Below are 17401 nucleotides of genomic sequence, written 5' to 3' on the forward strand. Positions count from 1 at the left end.
AAAAAGTGCACACTATACTCAAGAAAATACGGTACTGTCAGGCCAGGGCAGATCATCTATAGTAATATGAAAGAATCAGGTGTTCTTTAACTTCTTTTAAGAGTAATATTACATGGAATTAAAATACATATCAACTAGTTTGACAAAAGAAACCATAAAATACAAAAATAAAAGGAAGGATGGCATCAGGTTATGAAACAAATTTAAACACATCAACATTTTGGCACCATGGACAAACAGAAACTGACAGCATGATATGTGTGTCACATGAGTGGGTGGGGTCTCAGCAATGTTTTCAGTCGTCATGCGACACATGGTGTAGGCCATGTGTAACATGCTTACATTTATTATTGTTCCAATACATAAAAAGATTGAATATTTCTAATAATCTTTGCAGTATACATCTGGATTTGTGTTTCACCCACCTGGATCATGTGGAATCATGTTGGGCTAAAGGAAACAATAGTCTTGGTTCTCAGGCACTGCCAACATCATCATAAAGTCCACCGCACGTTTTTTTTTTTTTTCCATTTTCAAAATACATAAATAATCCTAATATCTAAGCGATTTAATATAGCACGCAGTTACTTCCCTTTACATGCACACTGCTTTACTGCACATCTCATGTTATGGTCATGGCAGCAATAGGAGTTTGTATGCTTGTATTTAAATAAAGGGTGTCCCTTTCCAAGGTTGATGGTACACAACTTTTTATTTGGTAACATACTAGTTTGAACAAGCAAAAAAAACCCCCAAAAACTACCACCCGCCCACACTATATTTTCAAAAGTCATTGCCTGAGAACCATTTCTTTTATTTTTTTAAGCCTAACCACATTCTGTACATCACAAATATGTCATCTCTGTCTCAATGAGACATGATATGTTAAATGTAAGGAAATCATGTATTTTAAAGGTGCAAGGTCAGAATTGCATGATCTAAATGGCCTATGTGCCTTTCACATATTATGATACAGAAACATTTTGTCTACACACAACTTCCATGTATGCTAGACTGAAGACTAAAAGCGCCAGGACGTTGACCATTCTGAAGCATTGTTTACAAACAACAGCCAATAAATCCTGCACTTACTCTGCCCTGCTCACTTATTCCACCAGAGAAGTTTCTGCTCCAGTGACTACACTGTAGGAGTAGGCTCATTAGCAGGTCATCAATTACTCCCCCATAAGAATAACACATGAGTTTTCTCTTCAATTTGCCTCTGATAAAACCATGGCCAAAGCCAATTTATTCTGCGCAGCACTTTGGTTGTTGGCATCGCTTTGCTTAACTCTATTGTTTTGGTTTGAGAAATGAATCGTGCAAGAAGTAAAGGTGTGATGTCACATTCGGAAATTATTTCATGCATGATTTAAAAACACCCAGAACTGTCAACGTCCTGGACCCTTAAACCACCAATCCTTATTCACTGATTATGTCAAATTAAAAACTGATGTATGTTTCACATAATGAATAGACGGGTTTCCGTCTGTTCATGCGTTGCATCATCTTTTCACAATTTATTTGAATCTACTTATATCAGACAGCCATGTCAGGTTTTCACCTTTTATTAATGGCTAATATCTTTCAAAGGGAAGGGTGGACAATGTGATATTTTGGTATTTGTATTCCCACATCAAATACAACTCCAATATAATTTATTTGACAAACTAAGACCCAATCTTGCACCTTTAAGTCAATAATACATAACAATATCCTGTCCATTAAAATCTATATGGATTGATAATATCACACAAGGAAACTGCAAGCATATTCTGCTGTCACAAGATATATTAATGACTTCTACTGTTTGATTTGAATGGTAGATCTTGACAGCTGATTGGCTGAATTTCATGTTGAATCTGATTGGTTGATGTAGAAATGGATGTTGATTGGTTGTGTCAGCCAATGCTACCTTCTTGCCACTTCTGTTGAATTCAGAAATAATGGTACCAGATCTTTTGGTTTGAATTCACTGAAAACAAAAGAAAACATTTGCTTAAAATATAAATATTAATTTTCACGCAAGCACTACTTCAGTGGATGATAATTTTTTGTTTAACATCTGATGTACAGACATTTAAATGTATTAAAGACTATTGAACTATTACAGCAGTTTGGATGATAGATGATATTGTGCAAGTATGGGGGGGAGGGAGTGGTGTGGAGAGACATAATTTATGGGGGTGGATAACCTTATTTTCTTTCAGCATTTTTGTACTACTCAATCGTAAGAATGTATGTCTATCCAGGGATGGGTCACAGATAGGGACAAATGCTTGAGAGGCAAGACTTGTTAACCAATTCATGGTTTGCTAAAATACTGGGGTAGGGAAACTCAAAGAACAAGAAAGCGCTTCTTGACACATACCGTCATCTATAATATGAGCGCTTGGTACCGTTACCAAAAATTAGGGGATATGAAAGGGGATACGTAGCTGTCTCAGGTCCCAATGGCAGTTTGTAAGCCGGCCTGGCATTGATGTTTAACAGTGAAACATTGCATTTCATCCGAAATAACTATTACAAGAATAATTTGGTACATAAACACCTATATTATCTCATTTCCTTATTTCATACTACATAAGTACATACATTTTCTGCAAATAAAGTCAAATGAGCCTTGCCTCAATCTAGATGCCTAGCCAGCTGGCACTGTGATAAAAATCATTTTGAAATTTCAAATTTGCACTGACCAAATTTCTTATCACTCATTCGTTTACCGGAATTTTCTGAAGGGTTACGGTAAAAAGTTTTTCTGCACATAATATTCAAATTTCTTTTTTTACCAAAATACTGACTCCGTTAGAAGGGTGTGTGCATTATACTTGGCTGCGCACTGTAGTAAAAGATTACGGTAATATCCGCTGTAGAGAGCCTAACTAAGGAAAGAGGGATCATCTCAATAGCTGGTACACATTAAGTGTAACAGTTGTTTTTGACATATTTATTTCATGTAAATCATCACTGTATTTCCATTGTTCCCTTAAACGACAATCTAATCATATGGTTGTATTGAAATATACTGCAAAGTTGACCAAACAATAACCAATTTAAAAATTGCATTTTTGTAACATGAGATGTCCCTGATATATTGTACATGGGACCTAACATGGGATACCCAACCGGTGAATATCAAATTAGTTCCTGTTGTTTTATATGTACATAGCAATAACATCATGGCTGACCTATAGAATACTTACGCATATGGAGAAGCAGGTGACCCCACCATAATGAGGTGATTCCCTTTATAGAACAACCTCCACATGCTCTGAAATAATAACACCAGTGTTAGTAGCAACCTTTCAGAGAACAATTAACAACCAAAAGGAATTACGGATTCTATTAAATTATTATTAATTTTGAATATCAAACATTGGCAAGGGAATAGGAAGATTATTTCACAAGAGACAGGCAATTCGTAATTGTGTGTAGGTAATTCTATGTATTGTTCTTTTCTAGGAAACTGTTGAATAATGTGGGGTTCCTGATCTCAAGTGAGACATGCTCAGTGAGTATTTCATTGGAACTATGTCACATGAACAATGGATGGTGTCATATAGGGCTGGGACGAGTCCATTTTACTACCCAGGTACCTGATCCCCTATTACCCGGGTACCCACAGCAGGTCTCAAGTGAATGAGTGAGTTTGGTTTAACGCCGCTTTTAACAGTATTCCAGTTATATCGCGGCGTGTAAGCTTAATGTGGGAGGAAAGCCCGAAGTGATGCAGATCTCAGACGTTTACCACTTCGGTGAAACCCACGAGCACGGGTATGGTGCTGACAAACCTAGAAACATAATCGGGGCGAACCGGGATTCGAACCCACAATCATAGGTTTCTGGCGTGCCCAAGGGACGCAACTCTGCACAGAGAATCGCAGCTCCTTAGACGACTGGGCCACCAGTGCCCCCAGCAGGTCTCAAGAGTTGGGAACAAAATGTCAACGTGTCCTGTGGGTGCCCAGGTCCTACTCAGGACCCATCTGACCCAAGTACCCGAGTTACCCGTCCCAGCCCTAGAGTCATATTCCATTATTTGCAACAATACATTGAGATGACATCACATCTCCACGGGCCACATCACAAAACAATGAAACAATTGAACAATAGTCATAACTAAAAGCACTAACTACTTACTTTCACTACTAGTTAGTGTTAGTGTTTGTGATCAATACTTATATCGAGAAGTAAAGAATGGTGATCCACCGATGTATCAGTGTATCGTCCCCCTACTACATTCTACATTCTTAAGCCATACTCACTTTATGAAATCCTCTGACATCTAAATCCCATAAATGATAGCACTGAAATAACAACAAAACAGAGGATTAAAAATAATATAGGTATTCTAAAATGTGCCTAAAAATTTCTCTTACAACATTTGTATGATCATTCATATTTTTTACAACTGGCAGAGAATACCTTTGCAACACTTACCTTTGCTATTTGTTTCCAAGTAACATAATCTGTTGGTGAATTCATCTGTATGTACATAACATATGTCTTATCCTGAAATACAAAGAAAGACGATCAGTCATGACAGTCCTATCCAATGATAGCTAGGTCATCTTGCAGTTGACAGCTTACAGGAAGATACCTTAACCTCACTGCCCACCTCCAGGAGTGTGTCAGTTTATTGCTGACTTGGCACGAGAACAGTGAGTGAGTTAGACTTTAACGTTGCATCAGCGTTATTCCAGCCATAAAGCGATGAGTCATGATAACCAAGAACCCCTGTTTAAAATGACTCTAAACTCCCTTGACAGACTTAGTTATTCAGTCAGAAGCAGTCATGTAGTATGACAATGTGACTGCCTGTTTCAGATTACAGTTCTAACTATTAAACTCCCTTGACAGGTTTAGTTATTCAGTCAGAAGCAGTCATGTGGTATGACAATGTGACTACCTGTTTCAGATTACAGTTCTAACTATTAAACTCCCTTGACAGACTTAGTTATTCAGTCAGAAGCAGTCATGAAGTATGACAATGTGACTGCCTGTTTCAGATTACAGTTCTAACTATTAAACTCCCTTGACAGACTTAGTTATTCAGTCAGAAGCAGCCATGTTATATGACAATGTGACTACCTGTTTCAGATTACAGTTCTAACTATTAAACTCCCTTGACAAACTTAGTCATTCAGTCAGAAGCAGTCATGTAGTATGACAATGTGACTGCCTGTTTCAGATTACAGTTCTAACTATTAAACTCCCTTGACAGACTTAGTTATTCAGTCAGAAGCAGCCATGTTATATGACAATGTGACTACCTGTTTCAGATTACAGTTCTAACTATTAAACTCCCTTGACAAACTTAGTCATTCAGTCAGAAGCAGTCATGTAGTATGACAATGTGACTGCCTGTTTCAGATTACAGTTCTAACTATTAAACTCCCTTGACAGACTTAGTTATTCAGTCAGAAGCAGTCATGTAGTATGACAATGTGACTGCCTGTTTCAGATTACAGTTCTAACTATTAAACTCCCTTGACAGACTTAGTTATTCAGTCAGAAGCAGTCATGTAGTATGACAATGTGAATGACTGTTTCAGGTTTCAGGTTATAACTGCTAAACATTCATCATACTTTAGAGGTCAGCCCTGCATGTATACCTGTGAAACAGGAATAAAGTCTTCACTACATGGAGATTTCTTATGATCCAACACCTCTGCCGATTTGATGAGACTTTTAACGACCTCCTCGTAGTTTTCCTTCTGAATGCTGAAACAGGAAGATAAGTCAGTGAGCACTGTGTCACCACCATGCAGACATTGGACCACGTACAGATACTGATAAACAAACTTAACAAACATCTGTGTGAACACCACATTTTGGGAAAGTAGACATTCTGCTAGCAATGGAAGAATCCATTTCACTTGAACAGCAGGCTGTGGTGGAGGTGTGAAAGAGTGCACTTGGAATTCCTGCTGTATGTGTATATATAGAGAATGTCACTCTTGTGTCTTTTCATATGAAGTATCTCAACACATGGTCATACGTTTAAATCTCAGAGGATTGTTTTATCAATGTGTTGATATATTTGATATCGAAGAACACAAGGGTGAGATTCTATTTATTATCCAAAGTCATTCTTCCAACTTTTTCAACTTGTAAACAGTAATTTGGAGTGTCTTTTGTGTAAAACATACAGCTCACCAGCTTCAAAGGCAAAGAGATTACCGTATATGACCACAGATGAGCAGTCCCCATAGATAAGCCGAGGTATTAACTTGACCATTGAAATATGAAAGAAAATGATATGACCCGCAGATAAGCCGAACCAGGAAGTGAAAGGCAAAACACACTGTGAAGTCAGACTGCAAGACATGTGCCGGTACTCGCAGATATTCAATAATATAAGATGGAAAACGTTGTAATTATATTGAAAAAGTCATTATAATTTCTAATGAAGATTTAACAAACCTGTCATCCACTACCCTAATGTGGGAAGCTGTTTCTGTTGTCTTTTTTAATCTTGTAATGATTGTTATGTTGCTATCAACAGCGAAGCGCCATTTTTTTAATCGGTGTATATAGAATTATGAACCCGTGAGAAAATATCTCAGCTAGAGCAACGACTCACAGCTTGAATACAGCTTCATAAGCATGGCGCTTTCATTTCAAACTTATGATGAGAATGTTAGTCAGTACGTACTTACTTAAATTGGGAATTTAACATGCGCTTTCCGACATATGCATATTTCGCGCACGGTTCAGTCAGTAAAAATAGTGATGTCATTTGATTGTGACATCATGGTTACCAATGATATCTCAACAGTCTGCAAAGCACTGTGATGTAATCCATCGATATCTCCTAGGAGATATTGCTTGATGACACCAAACCGATATCTCAGGCAGAAGCCAGTTTGGGTTATACATATTTAATGTTTTAGACTCAATCTTCCATCATTCTTAAAAAACATAAAAACATCTATGACACAGTCAATGCTGTGCTTTCCTTAGGCTTAAAAAAATTGGTTCTCAGGCAATATCTTTTAGAAATAAAGTGCAAGCAGGCAGTGGGTTTTTTTGGTTTTTTGTTGTTGTTTTTTTAAACTAGTATGTAACCATGTAAACACTTCTGTACATTCAACCTGGGAATAGGCCTCCCTACATAAATGTATTCCTTGATGAGTAAAAAAATGGAACACATTATTTGACTTCCATTGGACTTGGAATATTTAAGGATTTTTTTGTTTTGTTTTTTAAAATGGAAACAAAAACGAAACGGACGGCGAACTTCATGATAATGCGGGCGGTGCCTGAGAACCAAGACTATTATTTTGGGGGGGCCTTACCTGTTAATATTTTTTAACTTGACATTGGAGAATGTGACCAGTGAATGTTTCTTGAAGTAGATCTCCTGGAAGTAGGGATTCATGTTGAGGCCTTTGGAGCCGAAGTGATACGTGCGGGACACATCGGGTATGACACACTCGCGGTCCTTCCGGATAAAGCTTGATCTCATCCACATGTCCCAGTCCCATTGCTGTAACATGTAACATAGTCATTGCTCCATGTGGTCATTGCTGTAACATGTAACATAGTCATTGCTCCCATGTGGTCATTGCTGTAACATGTAACATAGTCATTGCTCCCATGTGGTCATTGCTGTAACATGTAACATAGTCATTGCTCCCATGTGGTCATTGCTGTAACATGTAACATATAGTCATTGCTCCCATGTGGTCATTGCTGTAACATGTAACATAGTCATTGCTCCATGTGGTCATTGCTGTAACATGTAACAGTCATTGCTCCCATGTGGTCATTGCTGTAACATGTAACATAGTCATTGCTCCATGTGGTCATTGCTGTAACATGTAACAGTCATTGCTCCCATGTGGTCATTGCTGTAACATGTAACAGTCATTGCTCCATGTGGTCATTACTGTAACATGTAACACAGTCATTGCTCCCATGTGGTCATTGCTGTAACATGTAACATAGTCATTGCTCCCATGTGGTCGTTGCTCTTACATGTAACACAGTCATTGCTCCCATGTGGTCGTTGCTCTTACATGTAACATAGTCATTGCTCCCATGTGGTCGTTGCTGTAACATGTAACAGTCATTGCTCCATGTGGTCATTGCTGTAACATGTAACACAGTCATTGCTCCCATGTGGTCATTGCTGTAACATGTAACATAGTCATTGCTCCCATGTGGTCATTGCTCTTACATGTAACATAGTCATTGCTCCCATGTGGTCATTGCTGTAACATGTAACATAGTCATTGCTCCCATGTGGTCGTTGCTCTTACATGTAACATAGTCATTGCTCCCATGTGGTCGTTGCTCTTACATGTAACACAGTCATTGCTCCCATGTGGTCATTGCTCTTACATGTAACATAGTCATTGCTCCCATGTGGTCGTTGCTGTAACATGTAACAGTCATTGCCACCATGTGGTCACTTCATCCATGGTCATGTGTTGTGAAATTAGGTTTAACAATGTGTTTAAGACTACTGCACTCACACAGCGACGCTCACTTACTCGTGAGCTTGCTTGTACTTGTCCTGACTAATCCTGGTTTGTATTGTGCTAGCCAACTGAGACAAGATGCTGCAGTTTTTAACATAGATACTCCACTCAGACACAGTATACTGCATCAAGACGCCAATTCCTTGTTTCATCCCCCTAATGAAAAGCACCAGGCAGGGTAACAACAAGTACCATCTTTTAACATCATATGGTATGACACAGCCAGAGTACGAACCACAACCTTCTGATCTCTGGGCATACCATCTATCCACTTCACCACTGAGGTGGTCCATTCATCCTAGTGTTCACATGTCCTAATAAACAATGAATCACCTAATGGACAACATGATGATGATGATGATGATGGTGATGATGGTGATGATGATGATGATGATGATGATGATGTTTGCTGTTTAACGCCCCACTCAGCAATATTCCAGCTATATGACGGTGGTCTGTAAATAATCGAGTCTGGACAAGACAATCCAGTGATTGACATCATGAGCATCAATCCCCGCAATAGGGATCGATGACGTACATCAACCAAGTCAGTGAGCCTGATCAACCGATCCCATTAGTCGCCTCTTACGACAAGCATAGTCGCCTTCTACAGCAAGCATTGGTTGCTGAAGATCTATTCTACCCCGGATCTTCACGGGTTGGACAACATGAGAAGGGAACATTAACATTGTTGGTTGTGCACTTCTCTGTGACCCACCTTCTCCGGCGTCGGCCACTGCGGCTCCAACTCCTCCTTGTACAGCTTCTTCTTCAGCAGCCAACCTAGCCCGGGCATTGTCTCCACACGGTACAGCAGGGCCGGGTCCTTGCAGGAGTGCTCATAGCCCTGCACAGTAACATAGGGCATACACAGATCAGGTGCAGTTGCAGTTTGTAATGCTCATCTACACACTTCAAGTGCAGTTGGGTTTCTTAATGCTGATGGTGTGAGACAGAGGTATGCACACACAGTGGTATACTGGCAGTTAAACACTTCATCTATAAAAATGAGGAGTTCCATCCCATTTTGCAGAAAAACACAACAGATGTTATTTTCTCCGTAGTAACTTTTAAACATTTGAGTACACGTTCCTTGTTTCTTCTGTTGATAACTTTCATTTGACATCAACTCCCAAAGTGAGACTGTGCTCGACTGATTTCAACACGTTCAATGAACAAATATGTCAAATTTCATGTTTTCAGCAAATGCAAATTCCAGTGGCCAGAATTCAACCCCAGGCTTCTTGTGTGTCAAATCATAACTCTCCATTAACAATAAAATTACAAGAAAACATAGGTTTTACAGACAATATGTTCAGACCAAGGGAGTCTTGTCTTCAAGTTTGGAGACCCAGATAAAACTCCACAGTAGTCAAGATCCAATATAAGTTGCAGCAGCATCACGAGGGGTACACAGGGTTTTAAGCATCCCTCTCCTCCTGACGAGGGACGCATAAAACCCATGTACCCTTCGTGATCCCGCTACACTGAATTTATCTTACCGACATGTTTTAATGTAACATTGTAAAAGAATTAACACAAATTCAAAATTGATAGAAAACAGATGTTCGATTGAGCTGATATCAACCTGTGCTATGTCACGTGACTTCCATTGACTCGAAAAAGGCGTGTAGTTTTTTGCTTTGAAGTGGGATATAAGGGATTTATTCTGCCTTTCTGAAATCCACCTGCAGCCTGTATTGTTCATGGCGGGGTATAAGAGATTTATTCCCCCGCTGAGAATGTATCATCCTCCAAGACGGGTTACACAGTATTTTATCAAGATCACGTGGACCAATCAGGTATCATTCTGACATGGAGGTATGAGGTGAGGTGAAATGGGGTTTAACATCGCGTCCAAGATTATTGCACTTATATATAGCGACGTGCATGCACGTGTATGTGTGTGTGTGTGTGTGTGGCTGCTTGTACTAGTCTGGACTGATGCCGATTTATAGTGCTAGCTCACTGAGATACCATGCCGCAGTTTAACATGAATACCCCACTCAGACACAGTATACTGACTCCGAGCCGACCAGTCCTTGTTTTAGCCCCTTAATGCTGAGCGCCAGACAGGGTAACAACAAGTACCATCTTTTAACGTCTTTTGGTATGACGTGGCTGGGGATCGATCCCCTGACCTTCCGCTCTCCGGGCGGACACTCTACCATTAGATCACGAAGGCGGTTCGGAGGTATGATGTTTTGTACAAGGTGACTCACCTGATCGTTCCAGGCTGACACACAGTACAGGCTCTCATCTTGTTCCAGCAGGTGCTGTGTCTGGCTGAAGTAGCTGCAACAGGCAGTACCACTCACTACACTCTCTATCCTTTAGATGCATATTCTTTGTTCTCTTGAACCCCATGGGGATTTCCCCAGGTGATCAGGTGTATGCCTGTCACTTGCCCCGATTGTCACTGGTTGCTTGGTCTAGTGGTATAGCTGACTTACACGTAGTGATATAGATGGAATACTGCTGACTGCAGTGTTAAACAACAAACCCTCACACCGAATGTGTACCTCTTGGGTGGACTTGTGACAGAAATCAGCCTCAATCACCTTCGACTTTCACACGTGTATTTGAATATATATGTAGGACTCAGATCTATGGCGAGACTCTAATCAGTGGTGTATGCTCAGATCTGTGGCAGATTCTCATTGTGATCTGACGTCATGTCAGTATCTAATCCATGACCGGACAATCAGTTCAAATGCTTGAGATAACGTCACGACTCATTGCCTATGCAGACGTCATGTCAGGTTAACATCTATTACTATTAGACACAGTGATCGGTCAAGGACGATGTAGCTGGACACCTCAGAAACTGATATTTTTCTTATGGCGGTCAGAGGAAGAAACCACAGTCGAAAGACCCTAATGCCGAATCATTAGGAATATATAAAAAAGAAGTTACCAATTATTAATAGAAATTGCCAGTTATTAATCTTGGCAATAAATATTAACATAAACATAAATCACAATATCTGCCCCAAATGTGGAATCTGATATAGATCTGAGAATCTGCAACGTATCAGAATCCGACCATATAACTGCCTCGAGTCATCTCATGAGACTGAACCTAGTCATGTCAGTCATCCAACCATGCCAAGTACATTTCACATTTCCTTATAACCTGTCCATCTCAGTTCTCGGCTTATATAAGTAACAATATTTCAATAACATCAGTTCAACTCAACTCTGTACAATAAAACTGATACTGAGGTTAGATATAATGTACCTAAACTCACAGTTTTGATCCTCTACCTCATTAAACTCCAATAAAATCCTTATCCAAAAATCACAGGTAAATTCATTGATTTGACAATTACCATGAAGAACATGAATGAAAGTTGATGGGAAACAATTTGAAGCCCTCATAAAATGCCAGCCTTACTACTGCTCGTATAACTACCATGTATGTTGTGTATTTCACACATGCTGAGATTCCAGATGCTAACAAGAATCTCCCAGGAAACTTACTTGAAGAAGTCTGGGGACACGTCCAAGTCTTCCTCAATGACAATGGCATACTCTGCATTCTGTAAATGTACAAAGGATATCATCAGTGAACATCTCGTGCTCACATTGAAACCATTGCTAATTTGTATCGTTTACAACATTGTCACTAAACGCTACAAAAATCATGCCCTTATGATAAGTCGTGAAGTGAAAACTGACAAAGCAAAAATCTTAATTTACTGTCAAACTTGTTGAACTTTGCTATAGAAAGCTTTGAAAAAGTACCTTGCCATTGTGCTGGCGAATATGTTTTTTCTCCTTTCATGTTTCATATAGTAATGAGAAAATAGCATATTATTTGTTCCGAATCCCTGGAAGTGCTAATTACAACTGTGTCATCAGACAAACAAAAATACCTCATCATTAACATTAACAATCTCATCATTAATATTAACAAGCTCATCATTAACATTAACAATCTCGTCATTAACATTAACAATCTCATCATTAACGTTAACAATCTCGTCATTAACATTAACAATCTCATCATTAACGTTAACAATCTCATCATTAACATTAACAATCTCATCATTAACGTTAACAATCTCATCATTAACATTAACAATCTCATCATTAACATTAACAATCTCATCATTAACGTTAACAATCTCATCATTAACATTAACAATCTCATCATTAACATTAACAATCTCATCTTTAACGTTAACAATCTCGTCATTAACATTAACAATCTCATCATTAATATTAACAATCTCATCATTAACATTAACAATCTCATCATTAATATTAACAATCTCATCACTAACGTTAACCATCTCGTCATTAACATTAACAATCTCATCATTAATATTAACAATCTCATCATTAACATTAACAATCTCATCATTAACATTAACAATCTCATCATTAACGTTAACAATCTCGTCATTAACGATAACAATCTGGTCATTAACTTACAGGATATAGGTTGAACGTGGCTGTCATGCTGGCCTTGTAGTGCTGGGAAATGCGGGCGTTCTTGATTCCAAGGGGTGTGTGCTGTATTCCCCTCAACCCAAACAGCTTGGTAACTTCCAGTGGTTCCTATATGACAGAGTCACAAAATTAAAAAAATGTAGGCTACAGCAAAATAAATAATTTGTTAACAGTTGGAATCATATCCTTCTCTTTTTATAGCAACTAAAACATGAACACAAATAACATCTTAAAAGTTCAATATTGTAGTCAATTAAAAATCTATGATTTAAACATGAAATAAAGGCATTTAGTTCCAATGACATTCACTTAATATAACACTGACACAATCAGACTAAAAAAGATAATGGCCTTGGTTTTCAGGCACCGCTCACATCATCATAAAGTGGGCCGCACGTTTCATTTTTATTTCCATTTTCCAAAAAACATAAAAAATCCTAATATTTTACTGCACATCTCATGTTATGGTCATGGTGGCAATAGGAGTGAGTGAGTGAGTGAGTATGGTTTCTACGCCTCTTTTAGCAATATTCCAGCAATATCACGGTAGGGGGACACCAGAAATGGGCTTCACACATTATACCCATGTCGGGAATCAAACCTGTGTCTTCGGCGTGACGAGCAAACGCTTTAACCACTAGGCTACCCGACCGCCCTGGGGGCAATAGGAGTGTGTATGCTTGTTTACGTGGGGAGGCCCTTTCCCAGGTTGATGGTACACAACTGTTTATTTGGTTACATGCTAGTCTGAACAAAATAAAACACCCCAAAACACCACCAGTACTATAGTTTAAAAAGACATTGCCTGAGAAGCAATTCTTTTATTCCGCTTAAAACATGTTCTGAAACAATTACACTTAAAACATCCACTACCCAATGTTTACACCATACCTCAAAGTAGCCATCAATAAAGACTGTGACCATCTTGGGGTTAGATCCTGGCACCGACAACAGGGTCCGCAACATTCTGACACATGTGGAAACAGAGAGAGTTAAAAGTAAATACATCTGATATACACCTGAACTAAAGGAGCAGCCAGGATTCTTAATAACACTTGCATCTACACAGCCACAAGGTGAATAGAAACAAGCAATAGAGGAACTGACACCAGTGTCTGAAAACAGAGGCTGCACCTGGAGTGAGTGAGTGAGTGAGTGAGGTCTAACGCCATTCTGAACAATGTTCAAGTTACATCAAGTGATGCAGATCCTATCTCTGAATTGTCTAGCGGAACATCTATTAACATGATTAATCTTTCAGAAAAGACTAAAAATAAACTGAACTTATAAACCTCCGGTGACGTCATCCTATTGTTCTCCAGTTGGGTTAAATCTCATAAACAGGGACGTTGTAATGTCCCTGGGATTTTATATAATATCCCCGGGATTTTATAGGATATTCAAGTCATATTTGCTATATGATGTGTTATAATATCACAGGGATTTTATATAATGTCCTGGGTATTTTATTAATATAACTTCCGTTCAGATTGTAACATGTAATGAAATGTAAAATCAAATGACAAATGTTTTCTTTTTATTCCCGAGGATCAAACTCGCAACCTTCATATCTGTAGCCCAGTGAGTGTACCATAAGGCTACAGAGGTGTTGATAAGCCGCACTGCTTTTTAGAATGTCCTTTTCAAGATCCGTACGCCAGCAACAGATATTTTACGCTCGTTTCCTAAGGTTCATGGAAAGTATGTTCGAAACATAAAAATTTAAAACCCTTTCCCTCAGAAAATCCCTCGGGATGCGGGTTTTAAATATCATAACAACCCTCGGATGTGTTTTATCCTATACATAATCCACAGCATGACCTATTTCACCCACCTATATAAGTAATGGGGTCGGTCGCTGGCTATAACTGCCACTGGAACAGAGGCTATTTTACTGTTTTTCAGCTGAAACATAAATTGTAAATACACCGATACAGAATTACAGATAAAAGAAACGTAAACCTATACTGCATCAAAACCCCTAACTCTTACCACGTGAAAAACAAGACTTCTGGATCTTTACGTTTTCATCATTTGACTAAATATGATCCGCATAATACCCAAACAAGGAATAGTTTTACATCATGAGTGAGTGAGTGAGTACGGTTTTACGCCGCTTTTAGCAATATTCCAGCAATATCATGGCGGGGGACACCAGAAATGGGCTTCACACATTGTACCCATGTCGGGAATCGAACCCGGGTCTTCAGCGTGACGAGCGAACGCTTTAACCACTAGGCTACCCGACCGCCCCGTTTACATCATGAAAAAGGCAATTATAGTCGAATATATGGCAGTTAATTAGTATTTACTATAGGCTCAAAAAATACTTGCCAGATCATCAGGTGACAGTGGCTTTTACATGCACAGATTGCCTGAGATTTGCATGAAATGATGCTTTTTCAAAGCTTAATCCCCTTATCATAAACCTAAGATATAGTTATATACCTACCGGTTCCGGTGTGAAGACAATGGGGGCGGAGTCTTGGCAGCTACACACACTGCCATACCCCTCCACCTTGCTACAGAAAGCCTTCCTCCTCCGCCCGACATCATCGTCAGGCCACGTACACTCGGCATCTACAATGGACACAACATAACACATCTTCAACTGCTCATAAAATGAAAGACAAATCCTGAGTTGTTTCATGTGCAAATGACATCTGAATTAAATCAAAATTTGGAGTCAGTGCATTTTAACAGTGCTTTGAATCATATTTCTTATATTTCTCCTCAAGTCACAAGAAAATATCAGGAAAACCTTAAGTGATGCGGGTGTTAGACATTTACCAATTTTGTTGAAACTCATCCTGCTACACCCAAGGGACAAAACTCTGTACCCACCTGCTATGCTGGACAGTGGGATGTCCACCTTGAAGGCTGCCCGCTCCCCCCAAGAGGACAGATTGGGGGATTTGCCATGTGCTTCCCCCAACTTCTTGCCTAAGATATAGAAATATGGATACTTCATGTTTCTAGTCCTCCATTCACATTCAAAAGTGTCTGCTCATGCACAAGAAAAATATTCTAAGGAAAATACAAAATGGGAAATTTTAATTGTATATCTTAAATAATTCCAGGTAGATAGTAAGATATAATCAAGCCACATATGAAAGACAATCATCTGAGTTGGTCGATGAGTTATCATTGTGTCCCAAATATGTAGATCGGTGCTCATGATATCAATCACTGGACTGTCTGTTCAAGACATAATTCTGCCATCATATAGCTGACATATTGCAGTGTGCGGCATTAGACATAAATAAAAAAACGTATAAACAGAAATATAACCAATTCAAACATGTCTTCCTGTCAACTGTTGTTTTGTTGACAGTTCTTTGAAATACTACATTGTCGGAGCTTCATTGTTCCCTTCTTTCAGTGGTGAGGGGCGGTCGGGTAGCCTAGTGGTTAAACTGTTCACTTGTCACGCCTAAGACCCAGGTTCGATTCCCGATATGGGTACAATGTGTGAAGCCCATTTCTGGTGTTCCCTGCCATGATATTGCTGGTATATTGCTAAAAGTGGCGCAAAACCATACTCACTCACTCTTTCAGTCGTGAAAGTTACATCACAACACTTACCTCCCTTGGTCGCAGCAAAACACCACATATCCCGCCAGTTGAGAGCTTCAACATTCTCACTGCCTAGGTTCCGTAAGAATGTGCGAGCCACAGACTTAAGATGGAATGACGCCTCATCCTGAAATAAAATGATAACACATTACGTTCTGAAGCATCTTTCCATCTTTTCTTTCAGGCTATCAAGTGTAGCTCAACATTCATGGGTATGATGCAGACAAACCAAAAAACATAATCAGGGTAGGGCTTGGACGAGTCTGAATTTACTACCCGGGTACCCACCACCCTATTACCCTGCCCTACCCGGGGATCCACTCTAGGTCTCAAGAGATAGGTACAAAATGTCCGATTGGGCTTTCCTTCACAATAGCACTGGCAAAACATATTTGGATACATGTATTAAACAATCTGGTCATGCATACACTGACTTTGACTCACAAATCATATTACTGTTGACTTATGTGTAAAAATATTGTTGCATGTAATGTGAGAATTAGGGACACATTGGAATCTATATTAGCCACAACATATTTATTATAATAATATTGCAAGAGATTCCATTTGATAGGCTCCAACGAGTGAATAAATGTATGCAGCCTTGTGGTCTGGTGGTAAGTGAGTTCATGGCGAACTATGACAGGAAGTCATCATCAGTTGTGTTTCCATGAGCTACATGTATAAGCATATCTTAGGATATGGATTAGGTGTCATAAATATGCATTAATTAGGCTAAAAAAAGTAAAATAATCGGTTGTCAGGCAATGGCTTTTGAAAATATAGTGTGGGCGGGCGTTTTTTTTTGTTGTTGTTCAAACTAGTATGTAACCAAATAAACAGATGTGTAACAAAATAAACAGTTGTGGGAAAGGGCC

The 17401-nt window shown here is 39.1% G+C and overlaps 1 protein-coding gene across 1 annotated transcript in view; it reads right to left on the reverse strand.

Moving 5' to 3' along the window:
- Nucleotides 1-486: 486 nt before the first annotated feature.
- The window catches only part of LOC124134553 (protein O-linked-mannose beta-1,2-N-acetylglucosaminyltransferase 1-like), a 53659-nt gene continuing 36744 nt past the window's right edge, over nucleotides 487-17401 (reverse strand). The window contains exons 7-21 of the mRNA XM_046499445.2: nucleotides 16533-16650; nucleotides 15792-15890; nucleotides 15400-15527; nucleotides 14782-14852; nucleotides 13839-13914; nucleotides 12930-13055; nucleotides 11973-12031; nucleotides 10712-10784; nucleotides 9208-9336; nucleotides 7302-7492; nucleotides 5616-5724; nucleotides 4441-4512; nucleotides 4266-4307; nucleotides 3204-3271; nucleotides 487-1975 (exon numbers count right to left, since the gene is read on the reverse strand). Of these exons, the coding sequence (XP_046355401.1) occupies nucleotides 1912-1975; nucleotides 3204-3271; nucleotides 4266-4307; nucleotides 4441-4512; nucleotides 5616-5724; nucleotides 7302-7492; nucleotides 9208-9336; nucleotides 10712-10784; nucleotides 11973-12031; nucleotides 12930-13055; nucleotides 13839-13914; nucleotides 14782-14852; nucleotides 15400-15527; nucleotides 15792-15890; nucleotides 16533-16650 (1425 nt within the window). The 3' untranslated portion in view covers nucleotides 487-1911. The remainder of the gene's footprint in view (nucleotides 1976-3203; nucleotides 3272-4265; nucleotides 4308-4440; nucleotides 4513-5615; nucleotides 5725-7301; nucleotides 7493-9207; nucleotides 9337-10711; nucleotides 10785-11972; nucleotides 12032-12929; nucleotides 13056-13838; nucleotides 13915-14781; nucleotides 14853-15399; nucleotides 15528-15791; nucleotides 15891-16532; nucleotides 16651-17401) is intronic.

This window comes from Haliotis rufescens, unplaced genomic scaffold, assembly GCF_023055435.1.
Source record: "Haliotis rufescens isolate VD_foot unplaced genomic scaffold, xgHalRufe1.0.p SCAF_2, whole genome shotgun sequence".
Taxonomy (NCBI): domain Eukaryota; kingdom Metazoa; phylum Mollusca; class Gastropoda; order Lepetellida; family Haliotidae; genus Haliotis; species Haliotis rufescens.